At 41.5% G+C, this 27,766-nt stretch overlaps 2 protein-coding genes across 6 annotated transcripts in view; one reads left to right on the plus strand and one right to left on the minus strand.

Moving 5' to 3' along the window:
- cnbd1 (cyclic nucleotide binding domain containing 1) overlaps positions 1–13,401 on the minus strand; it is an 82,028-nt gene extending 68,627 nt beyond the window's left edge. For 4 of the 5 annotated variants that reach the window (XR_011480939.1, XM_024000984.1, XM_024000985.1 and 1 more), the window contains exons 1-4: positions 13,241–13,401; positions 12,822–12,900; positions 12,433–12,549; positions 8,902–9,024 (exon numbers count right to left, since the gene is read on the minus strand). Coding sequence is in view for 3 of the 5 variants with exons in the window: in XM_024000984.1 (XP_023856752.1) it covers positions 8,902–9,024; positions 12,433–12,549; positions 12,822–12,900; positions 13,241–13,274 (353 nt within the window). In the remaining 2 variants the exon portion in view is untranslated. The remainder of the gene's footprint in view (positions 1–8,901; positions 9,025–12,432; positions 12,550–12,821; positions 12,901–13,240) is intronic. The other variant, XR_011480940.1, reaches the window with a different exon arrangement.
- Positions 13,402–22,132: 8,731 nt separating this feature from the next.
- The window catches only part of LOC111973560 (cyclic nucleotide-gated channel beta-3-like), a 29,715-nt gene continuing 24,081 nt past the window's right edge, over positions 22,133–27,766 (plus strand). The window contains 3 exon segments of the mRNA XM_070446748.1: positions 22,133–22,413; positions 23,038–23,092; positions 23,779–23,908. Of these exon segments, the coding sequence (XP_070302849.1) occupies positions 22,225–22,413; positions 23,038–23,092; positions 23,779–23,908 (374 nt within the window). The 5' untranslated portion in view covers positions 22,133–22,224.

A 27,766-nucleotide genomic window follows, 5' to 3' on the forward strand; every position in this document is an offset into this window, starting at 1 on the left:
ATTGCCGATATCTGAGGCTGGTAACTCTAAATGAACTTACCCTCTGTCTTCCTTTCCTGTTGCGATCCTCATGAGAGCCAGTTTCATCATAGCGCTTGATGGTTTTTGCGACTGTAAAAAGTTCTTGACATTTTCCGGTTTGACCTTCATATCTTAAAGTAATGATGGACTGTCGTTTCTCTTTGCATATTTGAGCTTTTCTTGCCGTAATATGGACTTGGTATTTTACCAAATAGGGCTATCTTCTGTATACCATCCCTACCTAGTCACAAACACAACTGATAGGCTCAAACACATTAAAAAGGAAAGAAATTCCACAAATTAACAAGGCACACCTGTTAATTGAAATGCATTCCAGGTGATTACCTCATGAAGCTGGTTGAAAGAATGCCAAGAGTGTGCAAAGCTGTCATCAAGGCAAAGGGTGGCTACTTTGAAGAATCTCAAATATAAAATATGTTTTTGTTTAACACTTTTTTGGTTAATACATGATTCCATAATGTGTTATTTCATAGTTTGGATGTCTTCACTATTATACTACAATGTAGATAATAGTAAAAATAAAGAAAAACCCATGAATGAAAAATTAAGAGACCACTGCAAAATGATCGGTTTCTCTGGTTTTACTATTTATAGGTATGTGTTTGAGACCATCCATCTTCCCCTTGATCACATTCCAGAGGTTTTCAATGGGGTTCAGGTCTAGAAAAACCAGTCTCAATGTCAACAGTGAAGAGGTGACTCCGGGAGGCTGGCCTTCTAGGCAGAGTTCCTCTGTCCAGTGTCTGTGTTCTTTTGCCTATCTTAATATTTTCTTTTTATTGGCCAGTCTGAGATATGGCTTTTTCTTTGCAACTCTGCCTAGAAGGACAGCATCCCGGAGTTGCCTCTTCACTGTTGACGTTGAGACTGGTGTTTTGCGGGTACTATTTAATGAAGCTGCCAGTTGAGGACTTGTGAGGCGCTGTTTCTCAAACTAGACACTAATGTACTTGTCCTCTTGCTCAGTTGTGCACCGGGGCCTCCTCTTTCTATTCTGGTTAGAGCCAGTTTGCGCTGTTCTGTAAAGGGAGTAGCACACAGGGTTGTACGAGATCTTCAGTTTCTTGGCAATTTCTCGCATGGAATAACCTTAATTTCTCAGAACAAGAATCAACTGACGTGTTTCAGAAGAAAGTCTGCAATCGAACCCACAAATGCTGATGCTCCAGATACTTAACTAGTCTAAAGAAGGCCGGTTGAATTGCTTCTTTACAACAGTTTTCAGCTGTGCTAACATAATTGCAAAAGGGTTTTCTAATGATCAATAAATGTTATGTTATTTTAATGGACAAAAAATAGCTTTTCTTTCAAAAACAGACATTTCTAAGTGACCCCAAACTTTTGAACAGTAGTGTGTGGTTGTTTTGCCTACTTTAGTTGAATACACTTCAAATTAAGTCACTCTAGATAAGAGCCCCAAAAATGTAATGTAGATCTTAGTTCTCTAGTAAAACCCTGAGAAGACTTGATTTGCCTGGGCTGCATGTGATGGTTGGACCTGTGGTTTTAGACATCACGATAGTCGTCAAAGACACATTGTCTGATAAATACCTCTGAAGCATTCAGCCATACAAGTTTGCATCCTTGATACAGATCCCCACAGCATTGTATATCCCCTTTAGCTTGGAGTAAGACACCCTGTTATTACCCTCCATAAAGATGAAGAAATATATATATAATATATTTTTTATATATACACACACAGATTTACTGCAAGAGGTAATATTGGATAATGGTGTCTGCCAAATAGATGGATAATGATAATAGATGGGTTTCGGAACACCAACCCATCAGTAGAGGAGGATGAATCAGGGAAATTAATAGCTGAAGGCATACAGCAACATTGATTTGCTGTGTTCTGAGAGTATATCACATAGAGGTAGATTCTAGGTCTGCCTGGCTCTCTCTCTCTGTGTCTATTGTATTTGACTTATCTTATGAAATAGATTGAAAACGCCTAAATGTGCAGACAGACAGTATACTGAATGGTTTGAGTATCTCTCCCATCACTACCTCATAATGAGATGCTTATATCTGGGCTCCGGTGTTACAAGATTTTCTGGGATTTCTGGTTTGTTATGTCATTGTGCTATTGATATAAATCCTTCTAGGTACAATAATCTAGTCACAACACACATACACCATTCTAGGGTTGCAAAGAGAGGTTATATTACTGGTACCTTTTGAAGTTTAGAGGTAAACTACCAGGTTTTGGGGGACATTTTATAGCATGACATCTTTTGGGTACATCTGTAATAATCTCTGGCCCTCTGTGCTGCCTTATCACAGGTAAAATATAAAATAATAAAATAAGAGCCTGGGAAAGCTGTAAAACATTATGCTAAATGTAAACTATCAACTTAGTGAATACTATTGTGTTTAATATGAGCATGAAATCTCCTTTATATTTTTTTACACACTTATTTATTTTCCTGTGTCAATTTATTTGTTTTAAAAGTGTTGGTGCCAAACTGGTGGCAGTGGTGAAAAATGTTTATAGTTGGGAGAATTGTAGAGCTTATTGAAAATAATGCCTAATCTCTCTTGAACCATATGGTCTATCCACTAGAAACTCATGGACAATATGGATACAAAAAAAATAATACTATACATAAATACATGAACAAAGATACCATAGATTGCCTGTTAATTACCGAAAGTTCCTGTAACTTTGGTAAATTACCAGTAGGTTTTGCAACCCTACACCACGTGTAAATAAAGGAATACACACAGCACAATACATCTTTGCCCACAACCTGGTTGGATAGGATTACAGACAAGACAGACGGACAAAAGAAAAGTAGGTTACACCATTTTCCCCCAAACCAACCTATACCGGCATCACGTAGCTGAGGAAGCTCCCAACACTAGAACGGTTGGAAAGAGGAAATCCTTTCGGAATGGAAAGCATAGAGGAGTGGAGTGGGATGGGACAGAGCAGAGCAGGGCGCTGATTCATAAAGAAAAATAAATACATGAAATAAAACAAAAACAGAGTGAAAGTGCAGACAAAGCAGGTTGTGCGGGCCAGTTTCCTTCATAAAACAAGCCTATTTCTTCCTGCTGGCCAGAGCATCAGAGGCCCCCTTCTCCCTCGGACCATTACCCAGAAGCACCGGCGCTGAGGCCGTCGGCCTGGCTTGTCCATCGAGGCACGGGTGGGAAGGGGCAGGGTGGTTGCGAGGTACACACATACTTCCTGCCCCCAGTGCTAGCACACAGACGTGCAAGAGACATGTGTATGTGCGTGGTCTTGTTCTTCTATCCTCGTGAGGACCTGAAATCCCCAAGTGTCCCCACAAGGATAGTAAAACAAGGAAAAGTCTCCCTCGTGGGGAGGGCTATTTTAAGCTTAGGGGTTAGGGTTAGGCAAAACAGGATTTTGAATTGAAAAACATTTTAGGTCCCCAAGAGGATAGAAGAACGAGTATGTGTGTCAGCACAGAATGTAGAAATCACACTGTGTGTGCAATACACATTCAGTGCCTTTAACTCCCATTTATCTGTTCATGACATCATGTTCAAAAGAAAAGTGTGAATCTATTTTCAAAAGATCAATAGGAAGCACAACATGCACCCTTTCACTGATGCCAATGTTCTTTTGTTATTTCAACACGACTGTTGTATTTCTCTTTGAAGAGACTTGTGTAATACCGTAACTGGGCTACAGACAGATTATTCCCTTAACTCTATTTTGAGTATACATATTTCACAGGCAGAGAACTACAATAACTGCACTTGTTAGAATAGATTAAAACTAGGCCTGACCCTCAACACAGGGGCCCCTCAGGGGTGCGTGCTTAGTACCCTCCTGTACTCCCTGTTCACCCAGGACTGCATGGCTGTGCACGACTCCAACGCCATTATTAAGTTTGCTGATGACACCACGGTGGTAGGCCCGATCCCTGATAACAATAAGACAGCCTATAGGAAGGAGGTCAGTGACCTGGCAGTGTGGTTCCCTCAACGTCAGCAAGACAATGGAGCTGATGGTGGACTATAGGAAATGGAGGCCCCCATCCACATCAACAGGGCTGTAGTGGAGCGGGTCAGGAGCTTCAAGTTCCTCGGTGTCCACATCACTAAAGAATTAACAACGTCCACACACACCAGCACAGTTGTGAAGAGGGCACGACAACGCCTCTTCCCCTTCAGGAGGCTGAAAAGATTTGGCCTGGGACCTCAGATCCTCAAAGAGTTATACAGTTGCACCATCAAGAGCATCTTGACTGACTGCATCACCGATTGGTATGAAAAATGCTTGGCATCCGACCGGAAGGCGCTGCAGAGTGTAGTGTGCATGGCCCAGTACACTACTGAGGCCGAGCTTCCTGCCATCCAGGACCTCTATACCAAGCGGTGTCAGAGGAAGGCCCTAAAAATTGTCAAAGACTCCAGCCACCCAAGTCATAGACTGTTCTCCCTGCTACCGCATGGCAAGCGGTACCGATGCACCAAGTCTGGAACCAACAGGACCCTGAATAGGACCCTGAACAGTTAAATAGTTAACCAAATAGCTGCCCGGACTATCTGCATTGACCCCCCTTTGCACTAACTCTTGACTCGTCACATAGTGTTTATTATCTATCCTGTTGCCTAGTCACTACCTATGAGTACATATTTACCTCGTACCCCTGTCATTATCGTTATTCATTGTATATTTATTCCTCGTGTTATTACCTCTTATTTAAATAAATAAAATATGCGTTGTTGGAAGGGCCCTTAAGTAAGCACTTCACAGTTAGTCTACACCGGTTGTTTTACCAAGCATTTGAAAAATAACATTTGATTTGAACAACTAATAAATGTTTTAACATAGAAACAACCACAACCCTGGTTTCCTCATGCCAGAGCGCAGATCTTTTAGACAGACTTATTCTTAAACCTGACAGATTGCAGTTGGCATCCACAGCCTAGATATGAAGATACCCCAGCCTAGCGCAAACAGTTTACAGAGAGGAAGTGAAAAACTAGGGAAGCAGCGAGGCAAGCAGGGCAGGAGCCTAGGGCCAAAACAGTGCAGGCAGGGCTTCATAGTCAGTCAGACCAGGCATATGGATGGGAGGAAAAGGATGGCGCTATCTGTAGTTCCATCTGTGTAGGCCAGGTGGCAGAGAGGAGAGAGAGATACCTTTCATTAACCTTGACCTTCCTCCTGTTGTTGCTGATGCTGACACACTGACCTCAGATCAGAAGATAAGCCGATGGTAAAACAACACACTGACAGAGCTTTAAAGTAAGAATAATACAGTAGCTTAATACTGCACAAAGGTTGGTGGAAGGTTGGTGCAGTTAGTTTTGTCTCTGATTGCTTCAGACAATGGATATTTCGAGGCAGGTGGGCAACATGGGTTTTGTACAAAACCCTGCCAAACCTGTGTGGCGCTTTTTCGGATTCAGAGCAATTCTGGGAGCCTTACCACAGTAATATAAAATGCTTTCTCTAAATCGTTTGTCTTTATTGAAGAGAGCACTGTGTCAGGAACATAGAGAAGACATGAGTTGGGGTCAATTCCATTTCAATTCCAGTCAATTCAGAAAGAAAACCAAATTAAAATTTCAAATTTTCCTAATTCAAAAGCATTCAATGGAATTGGAATTTCAGTGTACTTTCTGAATTGACTAATTGAAATGGTATTGATGTAATGTTTGAATAGAGAGTCCGTGATGACACTGAGGGGCTTCGTTCTAATAGTACTTCACACACCTACTATACAACACATTAGATCCCAATGATCCCCTCAATGAAATACTACAGCACTCTGAGGCCTCTCTCTCTGCACAGGTCCTGTCCTGTCCAACACTACCAGGCAAAGAGATGCCAAAAACACCACATAATAATGCAACTTTGTAAAACCCACTGCCTCGATGAAAAGGAAAGATTAAATAAAAACACTAGGAATGTCAATGAATCAATTCTACACAGGCAGGCTGGAAACAGACACCCCAAATAGAAACATGAGGCCCAGGAGGATGTTGCTACCTTATTTCACCAGAGGGATGTCCATCTCAGCATCTGAAAGTGCACCCTATTCGCTATAGGAAGAAAGTAGTGCACTACAGAGCCTTCAGAAAGTATTCATACCCCTTGACGTTTTCCACATTTTGTTGTGTTACAATGTGAGAATAAAATGAATTTCATTGCCATTTTTTGTCTACAATCTACACAAAATACTCTGTAATGTCAAAGTGGACATTTGTAAAAAAAAATATATATATTAAATCTATATCTTGATTAGATAAGTATTCATCCCCTCATCCTGAGTTAATACGTGTTAGAAACACTTTTGGCAGTGATTAAAGAGTTTTTCTGGAGAAGTCTAAGAGCTTTTTCACACTTGGATTGGGCAACATTTGCCCATTATTCTTTTCAAAATTCTTCAAGCTCTGTCAAATTGATCACCCAAACATTTTCAGGTCTTGACAAATATTTTCAAGCAGATTTAAGTAAAAACTGTAATTCGGCCACTCAGGAACATTCACTGTCATCTTGGTAAGCAACTCCAGTGTAGATTTGGCCTTGTGTTTTAGGTTATTGTCCTGCTGACAGGTGAATTCATCTCCCATTGTCTGGTGAAAAGAACCAGGTTTTCCTCTAGGATATTGCCTGTGCTTAGCTCCACTCTGTTTTTTATCATGAGGTCAAGCATACCCATAACATGATGCAGCCACATCAATACTTGAAAATATGAAGAGTGGTACTCAGTAATGTGTTGTATTGGATTTGCCCCAAACATACTATTTTCTATTCAGGATAAAAACTTAATTGCTTTGACATTTTTTTTTGCAGTTTTACTTTAGTGCCTTGTTACAAACAGGATGCATGTTTTGGAATATTTTTATTCTGTACAGTCTTCCTTTTTTCTCTGTCAATTAGGTTAGTATTGTGGAGTAACTACAATGTTGTTGATCCATCGTCAGTTTTCTCCCATCACAGCCATTAAACTCTGTTTTAAAGTCACCATTGGCCTCATGGTGACTGAGTTAGCAAGGACAAATGTATTTTTGTAGAGACTGGGTGTATTGACAATCCATCTAAAGTGTAATTAATAACTTCACCATGCTCAAAGGGATAGTCATGGTATGTTTTATTTTTATTTTTACCCATCTATCAATAGGTGTTTGAAATTCACTGCTCAACTGAGGGACCTTACAGATAATTGTATGTGTGGGTTAAAGAGATGAGGTAGGCATACAAAAAATTAATGTAAAACACTATTGTTATACATAGTAAGTTGCATGGACTCTGTCTATGTGACTTGTTAAGCAAATATTATTCCTGAACTTATTTAGGCTTGCCATAACAAATGGGTTGATTACTTACAGTAGACTCAAGACATTTCAGCTTTTAATTTTTAATTTATTTATAAACATTTCTAATAACATTTCCACTTTGACATTATGGGGTATTATGTGTATATAAGCGACACAAAATCTAAATTGAATCTTTTTTAAACTCAGGCTGTAACACAACAAAATGTGGGGAAAGTAAAGGGGTGTGAATACTTTCTGAAGGCACTGCATGTTGGGATTAGGGTGCCATTTCAGACACAGCCTTTGTCACGATATGGCCAGGGAGGGCCAAATAAACTCATTTACTGAACACGCTGGTCTGGGATAATCTCACAATGATTAACCATGATAGCAGGGAAATCAAAACATGAAGGCAAAAGGGCATACATAAACTGTCTGTCCCATCCAAATGAATCAAGGCTACAAGGAGCTTTGATCATTACAAGGAGGTCTGGGGCTGGTATAGTGATTTGGTTTGTTTACTTTGAGACAGTTCCATGCGTAGTAGAGGCACCAAATGCTATTGATTTGACATTCTTAATATGTCATGCTGCTGGAGTTGTTGTTGTAGAACTCAGGGATCTGACCCAAATGGCACCCTATTCCCTACAAAGTGCACTACTTTTGACCAGAGCCATATGGACCCCAGTCAAAAAGTGCACTGTATAGGGAAAAGGAATAGGGTGCCATTTGGGATGCAGCCAGAATGATCCTCGACTGCATCTGGCTAATTCTAATGAAAACAGTACTTCATCATCTGTTGGCCAGCCAAGGGGGGAAATGTGAAGAAGGAGCGCAGCGCAGCACATGTTCAGAAAATTTGATGAGACAGTTACAAAGGGAATACACTGCCCCCTTCTGGTTTTGGAGAGAAGTGCAATATTCACAGCATTGTTTGTCTATGACTCAACCAGAGATACTGTACTGTACAGTAAAAACCTGAATTAATTTAAGCTACAGAACTTATGTGCAGGGATATTATACAGTAATATATACTACTTCAAGGTAATACCATGTTTTTTTAAGACGCAACGGACGCATGCAATAATATATCGGACGTGGACAGGAGTTATGTTCTTGCACTTAAATGTGCATACATCCCAGTATATACTCTTTACTTCAATATAACTAGAGTTGCGTTCAACAAGGGAAATCATTTGCTTACGTTGGCTAACATATTCCATTTGTTTTGTGTTAGCCAACAGTCTGAGATGATAATGTGCAGCGAACGTAAGTGTGTTTCGGGTCTAAACTGACGCAAAAAAATAATAAAGTGGCCATGTAGAATTTCTACTATATTTAGTAGGAATAGTTAAGTTGTTTTAGGTTTGAATATTGTCGCTAAAAAGCCACAGTAATCCTTCCAAAATGAACTGTTTGATGTTTCACCTAACATTTTGGAATGCTCATTCAAATCGTTCAACTGAAATTGTCACTCTGGCAACATGTTCGCTGCAAACAAGCCTTTATTGAACTCGCCTCAGTATTAGATCAGGATTTATCTTGCCCACCAGCTGGTAGATCAGGACATGGCTTTATCACTCTGACAGACAATTCTCTACTCACAACTTTTTGAGGGCTTTGATCATTTGGTTGATGAGTGTCTCTTGAGTCTGTCTCCCGTGACCTTGGTTCCTGTTCACTGGCTCCTGGCTCTCACTGGCCTTCAGCTTCTCAGGGCCGGGAGCGCTGGAACAATGACAACAATTATTTTTTACCCCCCTTTTCTCCCCAAATTGCGATCTTCTCTCATCGCTGCAACTCCCCAAGGGCTCGGGAGTCTTATTTCACCTTTATTAACTAGGCAAGTCAGGTAAGAACTTAGGAACAAATTCTTATTTTCAATGACGGCCCAGGTTAACTGCCTTGTTTAGGGTCAGATCGACAGATTTTTACCTTGTCAGCTCGGGGATTCGATCTTGCAACCTTTCGGTTACTAGTCCAACGCTCTAACTACTAGGCTACCTGAGTCATGCGATGAAGGTCGAGTCATGCGTTCTCCGAAACATGACCCGCCAAACCGCGATCCTTGACACCCACCCGCTTAACCCGGAAGCCAGCAGCACCAATGTGTAGGAGGAAACACATTTCAACTGACGACACTTAAGTCCTCTCAGGGGAAAAGTCACATTGAGCATGTTTACTTTCTGTCAACCAGAGAAAGAGACCCCACCGACAAACTCACTTAATTGAACTAGGTTAAGTTAATCATAGTGGCATGTCCTATGTAGACTAATCCTATTAACAGTGCTTGACTTGGGCAGGAGCTCACCGGAGCTGAGTACCAGCGCCTACCATGTTTTGCTGCTTGAGCTCCTGTTCCTCTTCTATAATATTAGATAAAAGTATTGTGCAGCTCCTGCAATACCGTTCAAAAGTTTGGGGTCACTTAGAAATGAAATGAAAACATACATGAAATAAGTTGCAAAATGAATAGGAAATATAGTCAAGATATTGACAAGGTTATAAATTATTTTTAATTTAAATAATAATTGTGTCCTTCAAACTTTGCTTTCGTCAAAGAATCCTCCAGTTGCAACAATTACAGCCTTGCAGACCTTTGGCATTCTAGTTGTCAATTTGTTGAGGTAATCTGAAGAGATTTCACCCCATGCTTCCTGAAGCACCTCCCACAAGTTGGATTGGCTTGATGAGCACTTCTTACGTACCATATGGTCAAGCTGCTCCCACAACAGCTCAATAGGGTTGAGATCCGGTGACTGTGCTGGCCACTCCCTTATAGACAGAATACCAGCTGACTGCTTCTTCCCTAAATAGTTCTTGCATAGTTTGGAGCTATGCTTAGGGTCATTGTCCTGTTTTAGGAGGAAATTGGCTCCAATTAAGCACCGTCCACAGGGTATGGCATGGCGTTGCAAAGTGGAGTGATAGCCTTCCTTCTTCAAGATCCATTTTACCCTGTACAAATCTCCCACTTTACCACCACCAAAGCACCCCCAGACCATCCCATTGCCTCCACCATAATTGACAGATGGCATCAAGCACTCCTTCAGCATCTTTTCACGAAAGTTCTTCTTTGCGATCGGAACACCTAAAAACTTAGAATAGTCTGTCCATAACACTTTTTAACAATTGTCCTCTGTCCAGTGTCTGTGTTCTTTTGCTTATCTTTTCTTTTTATTGGCCAGTCTGAGATATGGCTTTTCGCTGCAACTCTGCTTAGAAGGCCAGCATCCCAGAGTCGCTGAGACTGGTGTTTTGCGGGTACTATTTAATGAAGCTGCCAGTTGAGGACTTGTGAGGCGTCTGTTTCTCAAACTAGACACTCTAATGTCTTGCTCAGTTGTGCACCGGGGCCTCCCACTCCTCTTTCTATTCTGGTTAGGGCCAGTTTGCACTGTTCTGTGAAGGGAGTAATACACAGCGTTGTACAAGATCTTCAGTTTCTTGGCAATTTCTCACATGGAATAGCCTTCATTTCTCAGAACAAGAATAGACTGAAGAGTTTCAAAAGAAAGTTCTTTGTTTATGGTCATTTTGAGCCTGTAATCAAACCCACAAATGCTGATGCTCCAGATACTCAACTAGTCTAAAGAAGGCCAGTTTTATTGCTTCTTTAATGAACACAACAGTTTTCAGCTGTGCTAACATAATTGCAAAAGCGTTTTCTAATGATTAATTAGCTTTTAAAAATGATCAACTTGGATTAGCTAACACAATGTACCATTGGAACACAGGAGCGCGATGGTTGCTGATAATGGGCCTCTGTACATTTTCCATTAGAAATCAGCCGTTTCCAGCTACAATAGTCATTTACAACATTAATAATGTATACACTGTATTTCTGATCAATTTGATGTTATTTTAATGCACAAGAAATTTGCTTTTCTTTCAAAAACAAGAACATTTCGAAGTGACCCCAAACTTTTGAACGGTAGAGTACATATAAAGAATACTGGCACCCAAAATGAGTACCCCGGCACCAGCATTCTCATGGCAAGGCCTTTTCAAGCGGCCCAACCCCGACTGAGAGCGGATCTATATTCACGGCAATTAAAGCTGTGACTCATATGTCACTGCCCACCAGAACACTAATTTCTACAGTAGCTGAAAGTAGCGCTTCCTTTCTTTCCACTGTACCACATTATGTTTTACTCAATGCATCTGTCTCTCTGTGAGTGGGTTTGTTGTTGTGTTTGATTGACAGGTTTCACTACTGTGCGTCACTCCACTCCAGGGCACTTAGTAAAAACATCCCACGCTGCTTTTCACTTGTTTACCTTTTTTTCTTGCTTAAACGTTTGTCAAAGTTAAAGTAAAATGTTATGAATATTTTTTTTTATATTGTTATTCCACTATGGAGAGGTCTACTTCTTAAACGTTCTGTGAATTCATTACAGTGCAAAGCAAGATCTACATGCACTTAGCTTTCTGGCTTAGGGAGTGAGTGAGAGCTTTGGCGAAAAGGTCCGCAGCTCGAACTCTTTGAGCTTAATCAGTTTAATGGATGAGATGGAGAGATCTAATGACCGCCCTACTTGCATCAGTAAACATTGGAAAGGTATAAAATAGTGGTGCATCTGCACTCTTCCCCCCCTCGCCATTTGGTTATTTACTACATGGAGAAACATTTAGTTTTTTTTTTTTAAATGGATGCTACTGAAAGCATCCCCCTCTACTTAGGTTCATAAACATGTAGCCTCATAAGACGTGGAAAACTTCAATCATTTCTTGCGACACTAGTCTGGCTTTGAAAACAATTAGCTACTAACATCTGCTGGTATCTAGAAAAAGCACAGTGCACAGAAAGGCAGTGATCCCATTTTCTTCTTCACAAACTTCTATGGGCGGTTTCCCAGACACAGATTAAGCCTAGTCCTGGACTAAAAACTATTTCCGATGAAGATTTCCCATTGAACTTGTTTTTTAGTCCAGGACTAGGCTTAATCTGCGTCCGGGAAACCACTCCTACTGTGAAATTGAAATTTTTCTTATGTTAACTTTTTATTTAAAATAATGATCCTTGAGAACTGTATGCTGCTATCTGGCTGTTCTTGATTCATTTATAAAGTAGTCTAGCCAGAAGAAGACATCGGTTTTGCATAGGGTGTTGTTATCTAGCTGTAAGATACTTACACTTTGCTATCTGCCTGGAAAGGGTTCCGGGCAACCATTTTCTTTGGCAGGAGAAATATATTTCGATAGGAGTTCATGAAATCGTTATGGGCCTCTTCAGTTGATTGGTATCTGTTGCTGTAAAAACAAGTTTATCAAAGGAGTAAACGACAAACTGATTACATGTGATGATGTGATTTAGAGTGCAAGAGCTATTCTGAATCATGATGAATTTTTAAAAAAGTGCCCATGGTAGCCTACAATATTGATATAGTAGGCATCTGTTGGTATTTTAGAAACCACCACATTAAATACAGTCTCTGATGTACACTGTCACTGACTGATATTAATAAACTGAAACTGAAAGAAGCGTAATTCATGAAAGGTAGAGTAGAGAGTCATAGGCCTACCTGTCTCTGAGTCTAAGCCCGTGGATTCTGCACAAAGCCTTCAAATTAGTGTAATCTATCCCCAGGATCTTCTGATCATCTGATGAGAGATACATGAATAGAGGTTGGCGTAATAAATGTGGCACTCAATAAATCAACAGCAACTTCACTTGGCAGGCAGTTGATCCATTTGTTTGTAGTTAGCTCCGACAATATTTCTTAGAAGGTAAAACTTTTTTTTTCAAGGTCACCACCACATTGTTGTAGGAAGGACGTGATGCTACACCTACAGTAAGTTGCTAGCTAGCTACAAAGTGTCATTTTTGTGCGCACAATGTATCAACATGATATCTCTATAAAGTTAGCTGCCGATGCTAGCATGATAGCTATCTACTGCAACATTGTTTCTCTTTTGACCACCTGAAAGAAGCAAAACATACCCGTGCGCTGCAAACTAGAGGGATGAAGCTGCATTTCCCTAGGTATAAAATAATAGAATTAAGGTAAAGAAGAGAAAGAAAACGAAATAACAAAATACCCCTGACAACCCACAGCCCAGTGTCCCACAAGCTTTGAAAAGATACTACTGACATGTGTTTGGCTAGTTTCCTCTCGCCATGGTAACACCCTCACAGGTTGGAACAGCCTGGTCTCAGACTAGACGTAACATAGTAAATGTAAATCTGGTATTAGTATGATATGTAACGTTTGGTATGGTTACATAAGACAGATGGTTACTTAAGGCAGTCCTTCTCAAATAGTGGGGCGCGCCCCCCTGGGGGGGCTCGGAGCGATGCCAGGGGGGGGCGCGTGTGACCCCGGGGAACATGGGTTTTTTTTGCCGCAGGGAGTAGGTTTTTTTTGCACTGAACAAGAGCACACAGCGCAGAGCAGGAGATATGAAGTGCAGATAACAAACCCTTAAGAGACACCATGGAAAAATATTTAACAGGGATGAAAAGAAAGGCGGAGAGAGACGGAGATAATGAGACAAACGTAAGTCTCCCGAAAGCTGAGACGAGGAAATATGATGAAGCATATGTAGCGCTTGGCTTCACTGTGACTACGGTGGGAGATGAGGAAAGACCGGTATGTTTACTGTGTCTAAAAATGTTGGCAGAGGACAGCCAAATAAATTAAGGCGTCACTTAAAGACATTACACCCCAATCACACTGATAAGCCGCTTGAGTTTTTTCAGCGAAAACGTGCCGAATATTGCCAACAATCGTCCCGCTTTGTGAATGCTACTTCAGTAAACCATCGAGCACTGTTAGCATCATATAAGGTGGCGTACCAAATTGCTCAGTGCAAAAAACCCCACTCCATAGCAGAGGAGCTGATACTGCCTGCAGCATTAGACATGGTCTCTGTCATGCTGGATGACGCAAGTGCTGCAAAAATAAAAACTATCCCTCTGTCCAATGACACTGTCGCCAGACGTATAAATTACATTGCTAACGATCTTAAAGAACAGCTGGTAGATAAACTCAAAGACAAACGTTTTGCCTTACAGTTCGATGAAGCAACTGACAGCAACAAAGACTGTTTGTTTATCGCTTATGTACGTTTTGACATGACAAACTCCCTGTGTGAGGATCTACTTTTTTGTAAATATGTCAGAGACAGAGCCACAGCTGAAGAGCTATTCAAAATGCTGGACTGCTTCCTGACTGAGAATGGGCTAAAGTGGGAGAACTGCATTGGTGTTTGCAGTGATGGTGCACAGACCATGGCAGGGATGAYAAAAGGACTTTGGGCACTCATCAAGAAGGCCTCACCTAATGCTGAGTGGACACACTGTGTTATACACAGAGAAGCACTGGCATCAAGGCACCTTTCCTCTGAATTAAGTGAGGTTATGACTGACATTGTAGGTGTAGTCAATTTTATAAAGACCAGACCACTAAAAACAAGAGTCTTCTCTGCTATCTGTGAGGAGATGGGAGCTGAACATCAAGCTGTGCTGTTTCACAGTGAAGCAAGGTGGCTGTCACGAGGAAAAGTCTTGTCCCGAGTTTTTGAGCTCAGAGAGCAGATAAGAATGTTTTCGGAGCAGGAGCACAAGTATGACCTCGCAGAAAATTTTAGTGATGAGAACTTCCTGGCAAAACTGGCCTACCTGAGTGACATATTTGGAAAGCTAAATGAACTAAATCTACAGCTTCAAGGGAAAGATAAACACCTCCCTCAGGTCACAGACAAGATCAGCTCTTTCACTCGAAAGCTTGCAATGTGGGGCAGGTGACTTGATGAAGGAAATACTGATTCATTCGAGAACCTGCATGAATTTGTTGACACTACTGACTATGATGCCACCTCAGTGATTCCATATATTAAGGAGCATATTTCATCACTGATGGGATTCTTTAAAAAGTACTTCCCTGAAAACAGTTCCCAATATGACTGGGTGAGAGATCCTTTCAATGCACCAGCTCCAACTGGTTTCAGCTCTGCAGAGGAGGACCAGTTCATTGATATGACGTCTGACTCCACATTGAGACTGAGGTTCACATCACAGACACTGAGTGAATTCTGGCTGAGTGTAGAGAGGCAGTATCCACTCTTAGGGCAGAGGGCCATGGGCATTCTTCTTCCTTTTGCAACATCGTATCTTTGTGAGACTGGCTTCTCTGCTGTTGCTGCACTGAAGACCAAGTACAGGTCCCAGCTAAACATTGAGCAGGAGCTGAGAGTTGCAGTATCATGCTTCAAACCCCGCTTCGAAAAGCTGTGCTCTGCAAAACGTAGGTCAAAGTGTTTCATATATTGTGCTCCTGAGTTAATGTTGCTGATCAATTTGAATGTATTATTATTTATTGATTATATTTTATTTTATTTTTCAGTATCAAATGGTCCAAAAATGTTTACAGTTTAAATAAGGGTTGAATTAAAAAAAAAAATGTCAGGCAAAGTGATGCACTTTAAGTCTTTTCTGTTACAGACTAAAAAACAATGTTAATAAAGTTATTCTTTGTTGTAAGTTGATCTATATTTCTTTATTTTTTATTTTTTTGTTTTCTTTAATGTTAATAAGGATACAATGTTATGCAGAGGTGTACTTATAACAATTTTATAGACAAATTATACTATTTACAGTCGCGGCGGAGAGTTGGGGGACGCGAAATGTTTACTTCTTCCTAGGGGGGGCGTAACAGAAAATAATTGAGAAGCACTGACTTAAGGCAACCCAAAGGTTGCGAGTTTGAATATCATCACGGACAACTTTAGCATTTTAGGTAATTAGCTACTTTGCAACTACGTAGCATGTTAGCTAACTCTTCCCCTAAACCTAACCTTAACTATTTTAGATAATCCATCCCCAAACCATAACCGTTTCAGCTAACCCTTCTCGTAACCATTTAACATAACTCCTAAACTTAACCCTAATCATTGACCCTAACCTCCTAGCTAAAGTTAGCTACCTAGCTACGTAGCTAGAATTTGTAACATGTCATACGTTTTGAAAATTCAAATAAAATAAATGTGTATTTGTCACATGCGCCGAATACAATAGGTGTAGACCTTACAGTGAAATGCTTACTTACAAGCCCTTAACCAACAATGCTTTAAAAAAGTGTTCAGTAAAAAATTGAAAATAAAAGTAACAACAGCAGCAGTAAAATAATAATAGCGAGGCTGTATACAGGGGTTACCGGTACATAATCAATGTGCGGGGGCACCGGTTAGTCAAGGTCAAGGTAATTGAGGTAATATGTACAGTACATGTTGTACATGTAGGTAGAATTAAAGTGACTATGCATAGATAATAAACAGAGAGTAGCAGCAGTGTAAAAGAGGGGTCTGGGTAGCCCTTTGATTAGCTGTTCAGGAGTCTTATAGCTTTGGGTTAGAAGCTGTTAAGAAGTCTTTTGGACCTAGACTTGGCACTCCGGTACCGCTTGCCGTGCGATAGCAGAGAGAATAGTCTATGACTAGGGTGGCTGGAGTCTTTGACAATTTTTAGGACCTTCCTTTGGCACCGCCTGGTATAGAGTTCCTGGATGGCAGGTAGCTTAGCCCCAGTGATGTACTGGGCCGTACACACTACCCTCTGTAGTGCCTTGCGGTCGGAGGCCGAGCAGTTGCCATACCAGGCAGTGACGCAACCAGTCAGGATGCTCTTGATGGTGCAGCTGTAGAACTTTTTGAAAATCTGAGGACCCATGCCAAATCTTTTCAGTCTCCTGAGGGGGAATAGGCTTTGTTCTGCCCTCTTCACGACTGTCTTAATGTGTTTGGAACATGATAGTTTGTTGGTGATGTGGACACCAAGGAACTTGAAGCTCTCAATGTGCTCCAATGCTGCCCTGTCGATGAGAATGGGGGTGTGCTCGGTCCTCCTTTTCCTGTAGTCCACAATTATCTCCTTTGTCTTGGTCACGTTGAGGGAGAGGTTGTTCTCCTGGCACCACACGGCCAGGTCTCTCACCTCTTCCCTATATGCTGTCTCATCGTTGTTGGTGTCACTGTTATGTCATCAGAAAACTTGATGATGGTGTTGGAGTCGTACCTGGCCATGCAGTCATGAGTGAACAGGGAGTACAGGAGGTGACTGACCACACACCCATGAGGGGCCCCCATGTTGAGGATGTGTTGTTACCTACCCTTACCACCTGGGGGGCGGCCCATCAGGAAGTCCAGGATCCAGTTGCAGAGGGAGATGTTTAGTCCCAGGTTCCTTAGCTTAGTGATGAGCTTTGAGGGCACTATGGTGTTGAACGCTGAACTGTAGTCAATAAATAGCATTCTCACATAGGTGTTCATTTTGTCCAGGTGGGAAAGGGAAGTGCTGAGTGCAATAGAGATTGCATCATCTGTGGATCTGTTGGGGCGGTATGCAAATTAGAGTGGGTCTAGGGTTTCTGGGAAAATGGTGTTGATGTGAGCCATGACCAGCCTTTCAAAGCACTTCATGGCTACATGAAGACTACGGGTCGGTAGTCATTTAGGCAGGTTACCTTAGTGTTCTTGGGCATAGGGACTATGGTGGTCTGCGTGAAACATGTTGGTATTACAGACTCAGTCAGGGACAGGTTGAAAATGTCAGTGAAGACACTTGCCAGTTGGTCAGCGCATGCTCGGGGGACACGTCCTGGTAATCTGTCTGGCCCTGCGGCCCTGTGAATGTTGACCTGTTTAAAGGTTTTACTTACATCGGCTACGGAGAGCGTGATCACACAGTCGCCCGGAACATCTGATACTCGCATGCATGCTTCGGTGTTACTTGCTTTGAAGCGAGCATAGAGGTAATTTAGTTCGTCTGGTAGTTTCATGTCACTGGGCAGCTCACGGCTGTGCTTCCCTTTGTAGTCTGTAAAAGTTTGCAAGCTCTGCCAGCTCCGACGAGCATCGGAGCCGGTGTAGTACTATGATTCAATCTTAGTCCTGTATTGCCGCTTTGCCTGTTTGATGGTTCGTCGGAGGGCATCGCGGGATTTCTAATAAGCTTCCGGGTTAGAGTCCCGCTCCTTTAGCTCAGTGCAGATATTGCCTGTAATCCATAGCTTCTGGTTGGGGTACATACGGTCACTATGGGGACGATGTCATCGATGCACTTATTGATGAAGCCATTGAGGAGTGGTGTACTCCTCAATGGCATCGGAAGAGTCCCGGAACATATTCCAGTCTGTGCTAGCAAAACAGTCCTGTAGCTTAGCATCTGCTTCATCTGACCACTTTCTTATTGACCGAGTCACTGGTGCTTCCTGCTTTAGTTTTTGCTTGTAAGCAGGAATCAGTAGGATAGAATTATGGTCAGATTTGCCAAATGGAGGGTGAGGGAGAGCTTTGTACACGTCTCTGTATGTGGAGTATTTGTATTTATTATGGATCCCTATGGATCCCTAATTAAGGCAGTTATACAATTTTAAAAACATTACAATACATTCATTACAGAATTCAGAACACACTAAGTTAGTGCCCTCAAGCCCATACTCCACTACCACATATCTACAATGCAAAATCCATGTGTACGTGTGTGTATAGTGTGCATGTGTCTGTGCCTATGTTTGTATTACTTCACAGTTCCCGTTGTTCCATAAGGTGTATTTTTACCTGCTTTTAAAATCTGATTCTACTGCTTGCATCAGTTACCTGATGTGGAATAGAGTTCCATGTAGTCATGGCTCTATGTAGGACTGTGCGCCTCCCATAGTGTGTTCTGGACTTGGGGACTTTGAAGAGACCTCTGGTGGCATGTCTTGTGGGGTATGCATGGGTGTCCGAGCTGTGTGCTAGTATTTTAAACAGAGAGCTCGGTAACTACAGCTTGTCAACACCTATTATAAAAACAAGTAATGAGGAAGTCAATCTCTTCCACTTTGAGCCATGAGAGATTGACATGCATGTCATTAATGTTAGCTCTGTGTACTTTTAAGGGCCAGCTGTGCTGCCCTGTTCTGAGCCAACTGCAGTTTTACAAGTTCCTCTTTGTGGCACCTGACCACACAACTGAACAGTAGTCTAGGTGCGACAAAACCAGGGCCTGTAGGTCCTGCCTTGTTGATAGTGTTGCTAAGAAGGCAAAGCAGCGCTTTATTGTGGACAGACTTCTCCCCATCTTAGCTACTGTTGTATCAATATGTTTTGACCATGACAGTTTACAATCCAGGATTACTCCAAGCAGTTTAGTCATCTCAACTTGCTCAATTTCCACATTATTCATTGGAAAATGTAGTTGTAGTTTAGGGTTTAGTGAATGATTTGTCCCAAATACAATGCTTTTAGTTTTGGAAATATGTAGGACTAATTCCTTGCTACCCATTCCGAAACTAACTGCAGCTCTTTGTTAAGTGTTACAGTCATTTCAGTTGCTGTAGTAGCTGATGTGTATAGTGTTGAATCATCCGCATACATTGACACACTGCCTTACTCAAAGTCAGTGGCATTTCGTTAGTAAAGATAGGCACCTTGCTTTTTTATAAACAGGGGAATTCCTGCTTCTACCTGGATTATGTTTAAGAGGTTTCCATTAAAGAACACCCACTGTGTTCTGTTAGACAAGTAACTCTTCATCCACATTATAGTAGGGGGTGTAAAGCCATAACATATACATTTTTCCAGCAGGACACTATGATCGATAATGTCAAAAGCTGCACTGAAGTCTAACAAGACAGCCCCCACAATCATTTTGTTTGTTTTTCCCTCTGGTTGCACATTTAACATGCTGGTAGAAATGAAGTAAAACAGATTTGAGTTTGCCTGCATTAAAGTCCCCGGCCACTAGGAGCGCCGCCTCTGGATGAGCGTTTTCCTGTTTGCTTATGGCGGTATACAGCTCATTGAGTGCGGTCTTAGTGTCAGCATCAGTTTGTGGTGGTATATAGACAGCTACGAAAAATACAGATGAAACCTCTCTTGGTAAATAGTGTGGTCTACAGCTTATGATGAGATACTCTACCTCAGGCGAGGAAAACCTTGAGACTTCCTTAGATTTTGTGCAGCAGCTGTTGTTTACAAATATACATAGACCGCCACCCCTTGCCTTACCAGAGGCCGCTGGTCTATCCTTCCGAAAAAGCATAAACCAGCTGTATGTTATTCATGTCGTTGTTCAGCCACGACTTGGTGAAACATAAGATAATACAGTTTTTAATGTCCCGTTGGTAGGATATACGTGATCGTAGTTTGTCTATTTTATTTTAGATTGATTGTACATGTGCTAATAGGACCGATGGTAAAGGTAGATTACCCTCTCGGCGACAGATCCTTACAAGGTACCCGGACCTTCGTCTACGATACCTCCATCTCTTTCTCCTGCGAATGACGAGGATGAGGGCCTTTGTCAGGCGCCTGAAGTAAATCTTTCCCGTCTGTCTTGTTGAACAAAAAGTATTCCTCCAATATGGGGTGTGTACTCGCTGTCCTGATATCTAGAAGCTCTTTTTGGTCATAAGACACGGCAGAAACATTATGTACAAAATAAGTTACAAATAACGCAACAAAAAAAAACATACACAATAGCACAATTGGTTATGGGATAGTAAAACGGCATCCATCTCCTTCAGACCCACTCTTCCTATCATACGACATGGGTGTTGGATGTCAACAAATGAATACATACCATACGAAACGTACCCTATCATACTAAATGTAGTCTCTCGGATTTACATACAGAATAATATGAGATGCTCTGAGACCAAGTTGCAGCAAACCTTAGGTATTTTTCTTAAAACTGCATTGTTGGTTAAGGGCTTGTAAGTAAGCATTTCACCATAAGGTCTACAGCTGTTGTATTTGGCGCATGGGTCTGTGCAAATACAGTTTGATTTGATTTGACCTCAGCAGTATTTTATGGCAGGTTCCTAGTTCTGGAACCAAACAGTGCATCAAAACTCAGTTGAGATGCTTGAACATGGAAAAATACCCTGCATCCCTTCTAAAACTAAATGCAAAACAATGGCACATTTTATAATAGGCCTACTAAAGTAGCTTACATTCCACTTTCTGGTGCATGGGTCTGTGCAGAAGGCAAATAGTTGCCTATAAATTGTGGGCATACTGTTGGCAGTGACTTGGTTTGAACTTTAAAAGATTTCTGCACTGTAGCATATTGTATTTGTTTACCTGCGTCAGATTCACCTAGGAGACACTAAAGTAATCCCCTCATTGGCAAGTATAGCTTGTGGCTTGTGTGGTTTAATTAAGTAAGTGATATCTAAGTTTATGGGCCAATTGACACACTAAGCTCCAGTATGTCTGTCTGCCAGTTCTTTATCTACTCTACTGAATGCCTGCCTGGCTGTGGACTATGTAATTGATGGTTCACAAGAGGAATGGATATTATCATAGCTGCGGGAAGTATGGGTGCTGAGGGTGCTGCAGCACGCCCTGAAAAAAATCTGAATGAATAAAAAATACAAAAATTCACAAAAGTATTGCACTGGGCGTTTACTAGTCATTTATTAGTGGGCCGATATAGCCGTCTGTAGCGTGGGCGCAAAACAAATTCTGCATATATCATATCGTCGTCAGTAGATATAGGCCTAATAACTTAACCTCTGATGAAATACACTGGGACAAATTCTTGAGTCTGGCAGATAGTCTGTATTGTACTTTCAGTGTTCAGAGATTATCCTGATTCCCACCCCCACCTCGGTGGTGACTTACAAAGCCAATTTGTTCTTATTATGATAGCTGGCAATGGACTTACACACCCTGCCAGGCTGGCCCCTAAAGTGGGGGCTGCTTGCCTCAGAGGGTGTATTAGTGTTCTGCATTAGTGGGTATAACAGCATCAGAGGTCTAATTCCATCAGAGGTCCGCAGGTTATGGGGACAGCAACCTAGAGGACTGTATAGCTGCTGCTGAGCATGACATAGAGAGACAGAGAGAGAAGAGAACAGAAGGGAAAGGCTTGGAGGGGAACTCACTACCACCACCTCTGTCCACAGCAGAGTCTGTTAGCTACCCAGCTATACAGCCATGTTCGGCAAATTGAAGAGGATGTTTATCCCCCAACCCCCAGCAGCCCCGGTCTCTGCTCCAGCCCCGGCCTCTGCCTCAGCCACGGCCTCTGCCCCAGCCGCGGTCCCTGCCCCAGCCGTGTTCCCTGCCCCAGGCGCGGCCCCTGCTCCAGCCCTGGCCACAGTCCCAGCTCCTGCACCTGCTAAGGTAAGATACCACTGGTCCATCCCAATACTGTAGCAGCATTAGGCTGATCCATTGTGTTATATGCAGCATACTAACAACATTTTGTAGGCTAGTGTAGCTGAATGATTATCACTGTCCAATGATGCTTGGACAAAGTAATGCTTATGTTAATAATGGTTATCCGATTTTTTTTTTTGCAATATTTTTTTCCCTGTCTTTTTCATTTCTGTTTCCTCGTCACATTTTGTAAGGACCAACATTCAGAAATATCAAGCAATTTCATTTTGCATATTCATGTTTTTGCTATGAGATTTGCACTCTGGATTCCAATGCTTTACTTGTAGCAATCAATTCTCTATGTGTTTCTATTCTTCAGGCAAAAAAACAATTGAATCATGATTGTTGTTTTTTTCTTTCATTTGTCCCATATCAATTGTTCATTACTTAAAGGCACATTCAAATTCATTGCATTATGATTAGACCTTAATTTGAAACTGTCTATCACGAGTAGTGTTTTGTTGCTGAATGGTAGATCTACTCCCTCTGTTGGAAATTGTCTTCTAAATTAAAATGTCCTCTAATCACTATGACTTGAATAATGAAGATGAGAGTTTGACTTTGAGGCAATGTTACTCATCTCAGCAGGAACATAAGCCTGCAGATAAAGAAAATGGGGCCAAGAAAGAGGACAAACCAGCAGGTAAAGAGACTCGACTGTTGGCTCATTCCTGCTGCTTCTCATTGCTTAGAGCTAGCTACTGAATATTTTGGATCATGTTTATGCTTGATTAAATATAGTTTGAGCTTTTTACTGTCCTTGTAAGGCAAGCTGTTACTGACAAGGTACAAGCAAACAAAAACACAACTTATTTCAAAATGCTGGTTGTTGTGCTGTATGTTTTACTTTACTGTGAGGCTGAGGTGGGGGCATGTCTTGGCTGGTTAGCTATTGTAGTTGGATATAGACAGCTCAACTGTCTGTTTATACTTTAAGTGGAGCAGCGAGGTGAGCAAGAAGTTAAAGCTATGCAGGTCAATGGTCACATTGGTTCATCTGCATTAATGCATTAGCGTCCAGTCTGTTACTGTAGCAGATGCCCAAGATTCACAAGACTGGTCACAGAGAAGGCCCCCCATGTCCCCCATCTCCTTTCTATTGTGACCATGCAGGAAACTACTTAGGAAGCTCCTCACAAAGGCTCATACACCCCAAAATTTCATGTCTAGATATTTCTGTGGCAGATTAAATAGTTGATAGTTATTTTATGGATTTCTCTTATTAAATAAAGACATCAGTATGCCTCTTAGACCTGGTATATATTGTTTGTTTCTCTGGTTTTCCTTGTACACCTTGATTGAAACTGCCATCCCCGCCTGTCTTTGCAGAGCCTGCACATAACCCAGCCCCGACCCCAGCCACTGCCCCGGCCCCAGCCACTGCCCCAGCATCTGCTGCGGCTCCAGCTACAGCCCCAGCCGCTACCCCAGCCAACCCTGGCCAGGAGGGAGCAGAGGGGTAAGTGCAGTACCTTGTGTAGTACCATTCTCCATTAGTCTCTCATTTATAGCTGGAGATTTGGTTATGGCTTTGGTAACTCTCCATAGAAGGCTCTCTTCAACTTCCAACACTGGCACTTACTTACAGTATGTATAGTAAATATTGATAACACCCTTAAGGAGAAGAGTGTGAGTGAAAGTAACCTACTCACCTTCTCTTGAACCACACATGATGACCGAATTTGAACCCCTTCCAAAATGGCCACCTCCCAAGAGATCTTAACACCAAATCAGTATCAAATTAATAATCTTATCAAGGCTGACACAGAGAGTGGAGAAGATCTCTCAGTCCGTGTGAGACAAACACAAGCGTGATCTATAGGATCTATATCCCACAGCAAAGAAACATGCAGATTAAAGGAGAGAGAGAGGAGCTGAAACGAGATAAGAAGATTAGCTGATCGAAGCTCACTGGAGCTGCTTATGGTTAGCGAGGCTATGAAACAAAAAAATTAAAACAAATCCAGTATTAACGTCATGGCGATCCCTTTAGTCATGTTGATGCAACTGCAGTTTGACTGTTTGTCAGTAGCTGAACAAATTAAAATCAAGTAAAGACTAGTTTGCTTGTTTTGACAGCACAGCCTAGTTAACTAGTTGAGATATAGCCAACATTTGCGGTGATCAGCTGATATAGCCTATTTGTAGTTCTAGCCTACACTGTGTGATGACTGAGTGTGTTTTGCAGAACATTAAGGCCTATACAAAAATAAATATGGAACATTTGGCTACAGGGGTAGTAGAAAAGTATGAATAGAATTAAGGTTAAAAAAATTAAATACCATTGGCTTTGCACACTAATATTGCTTGTTAAAGGGTAATCCACTCAAAAACTCTCTTCTGGTATTTTTTTCATTATACCACTGTTCAGTCCTAAAATGTTTTGCATGTCAGCAGTCAAGTGTTCAAGAAATGGACTTTCAAGAAGCATGTGGCGGTGACACTTGGTTCTTGAGAGTCCAATATCTTGAAAACTTGACTGCTGACACGCAAAACATATTGGGGCTGTATCAACAGTGGACTAAGGAAAAATAACACTTTAAAGCCAAACCCAAAATGTTGCATTTTATACTGATCAAAAATATAAAAACACAACAAGAGATCGCAATGTGCACAGGTAAGTTCAGGGATATTGTCTCTGCGTATTGAAACAGGTCAGATCAGAGTATTTGCCTCTGCGTATTGAAACAGGTCAGATCAGGGAAATTGTCTCTGCGTATTGAAACAGGTAAGATCAGGGATATTGTCTCTGTGTATTGAAACAGGTAAGATCAGGGATATTGCCTCTGCGTATTGAAACAGGTAAGATCAGGGATATTGTCTATGTGTATTGAAACAGGTCAGATCAGGGATATTGTCTCTGTGTATTGAAACAGGTAAGATCAGGGATATTGTCTATGTGTATTGAAACAGGTCAGATCAGGGATATTGTCTCTGCGTATTGAAACAGGTAAAATCAGGGATATTGTCTCTGCGTAATGAAACAGGTCGGTATTGTGGTGAAATGGAAGAGGAAAGACTATATAATTATTGTGACCTCGAAGAAATAGAGAATGAAAAACATTTTATCCTCTATTGCCCTTTCTACCATGATATACACTTGCTCTTATTCCAGAAAGCACACAAGATATACCCTGGCATTATGTGGCTGAGTGATGAGGAGAAATTGAAATGTTTTTTTGTCCATTGTGTATTACCGTTTGCGGAATATTTAGATAAAGCCTGGAATTAAAGAAAAAGGGCTACCTATAATTCAATAGTAAAAATATTTATCTTCTATGTGGTTAATGGTGTGTGTATATAGATTGTGTATAGGCTTGTCTACCTTATGAATCTTCTCTTTGTGTCAGACTGGGTTCAAGTGACTTCTGTTTATTTTTTTCTGTATTTATTGGTCTGTATATGGTATGTATGGATGTATGGATGGATGGATATTATTGTACTGCTCTAGGGATGTAGTTATTGTTTGGATAACCTTATTTACTATTATGTATTGATGTATTGTATTTTTTTGTAATGCAGCGAATACCGGAAGAAAAATTATAATTTAATTCCCATAGTGAATCATTGTAATGTTTGTTTAATTGTCAATTAATCCCTTAAGTGATGGGTTGCCAATTGGTAATTTGACATGAAAATAAAATGTCCTTCATTCATTCATTCATGCAACAATTCCAAAGAAGTTACAGTTCATATAAGGAAATCAGTCAATTGAAATACATTCATTAGGCTCTAATCTATGGATTTCACATGACTGGGAATACAGATATGCATCAGTTGGTTACAGATACCTTAAAAAAAGGTAGGGTCATGGATCAGAAAACCTGTTAGTATCTGGTGTGACCACCATTGGCCTAATGCAGCGCGACACATCTCCTTCACATGGAGTTGATCAAGTTTTTGATTGTGGCCTGTCTGGTGAGTATGCAGGCCAAGAACTTGGACATTTTCATTTTTTAATATTTTTTTTCACCCCTTTTTTCTCCCCAATTTCGTGGTATCCAATTGGTAGTAGTTACAGTCTTGTCTCATCGCTGCTACTCCCGTACGGACTCGGGAGAGGCTAAGGTCGAGAGCCATGCGTCCTCCGAAACACAACCCAACACTGCCTCTTGACACAATGCCCATCCAACCCGGAAGCCAGCCGCACCAATGTGTCGGAGGAAACACCTTACACCTGGCGACCGTGTCAGCGTGCACTGCGCCCGGCCCGCCACAGAAGTTGCTAGTGCGCGATGAGACAAGGATATCCCTGCCGGCCTAACCCTCCCTAACCCGGACGACGCTGGGCCAATTGTGCGCCGCCCCATAGGCCTCCCGGTCGCGGTCGGCTGCTACAGAGCCTAGGCTCGAACCCAGAATCTCTAGTGGCACAGCTAGCACTGCAATGCAGTGCCTTAGATGACTGCGCCACTCGGGAGGCCCAGAACTGGGACATTTTCATGCTGAAACATGCTGAAACATTTTCATGCATTATCATGCTGAAACATGAGGTGATGGTGGCAGATGAATGGCATGACAATGGGCCTCAGGATCTCATCACGATATCTCTGTACATTCAAATTGCCATCAATATAATTACATTGTGTTCGTTGTCCGTAGCTTATACCTGCCCATACCATAACCCAGGGGTGGGCAACCTTTTGGCTCAATGGCCACATTGAGTTTTTGAAACCAAGTGAAGGGACACTATATGCGTGACAAAACATGTGAAGCCTTTATTCATTTGCAAATTGACACGGAACTACTAGTGTACTGTAGGTGTACAAATGCTTACAGAACAATTATACCCTTGCACCATCACTACCCTTGTTTTTGTGAACAGATTTTTCATGTTTTTTACAAAATTTATATAATTTCTAACTATAAAGACACAGTCAAAAACACACACAGATCCTGCATCTATACCCTTGTAAAGTACAATCAAACGTAGTCACAATATGCAAACTTAAAAATGGATATACTGTATATTTCATGACTGGAGACATGCAACATGTAATAGCAGATGTGTAAAAAAAACTATTCTCAAATTTGAGTGAAACATATGGTAAGGGCATCCGTTTAATTTGGAATGGTCTGTTTTTTAAAACATAGTAAGGAACAATTCTTATCTCCATTGTGAGCCATATTTACAGTTATCCAATCACCTCAGCCCAAATCTGACTCATTAGTTATTACCTGTATCCAAGTGCATTGCTGGATAATTCTCACTGCATAACCATCACCATGAAAAAGCATAATCCTTGCCTACCTCAGTCACGGTTATTTGAGTCTTAATATGAACAATGGGTCTGGTCACCTCTCTTGGCAATGGTAT

The sequence above is a fragment of the Salvelinus sp. IW2-2015 genome, linkage group LG14 (genome assembly GCF_002910315.2).
Source record: "Salvelinus sp. IW2-2015 linkage group LG14, ASM291031v2, whole genome shotgun sequence".
Classification (NCBI taxonomy): Eukaryota; Metazoa; Chordata; class Actinopteri; order Salmoniformes; family Salmonidae; genus Salvelinus; species Salvelinus sp. IW2-2015.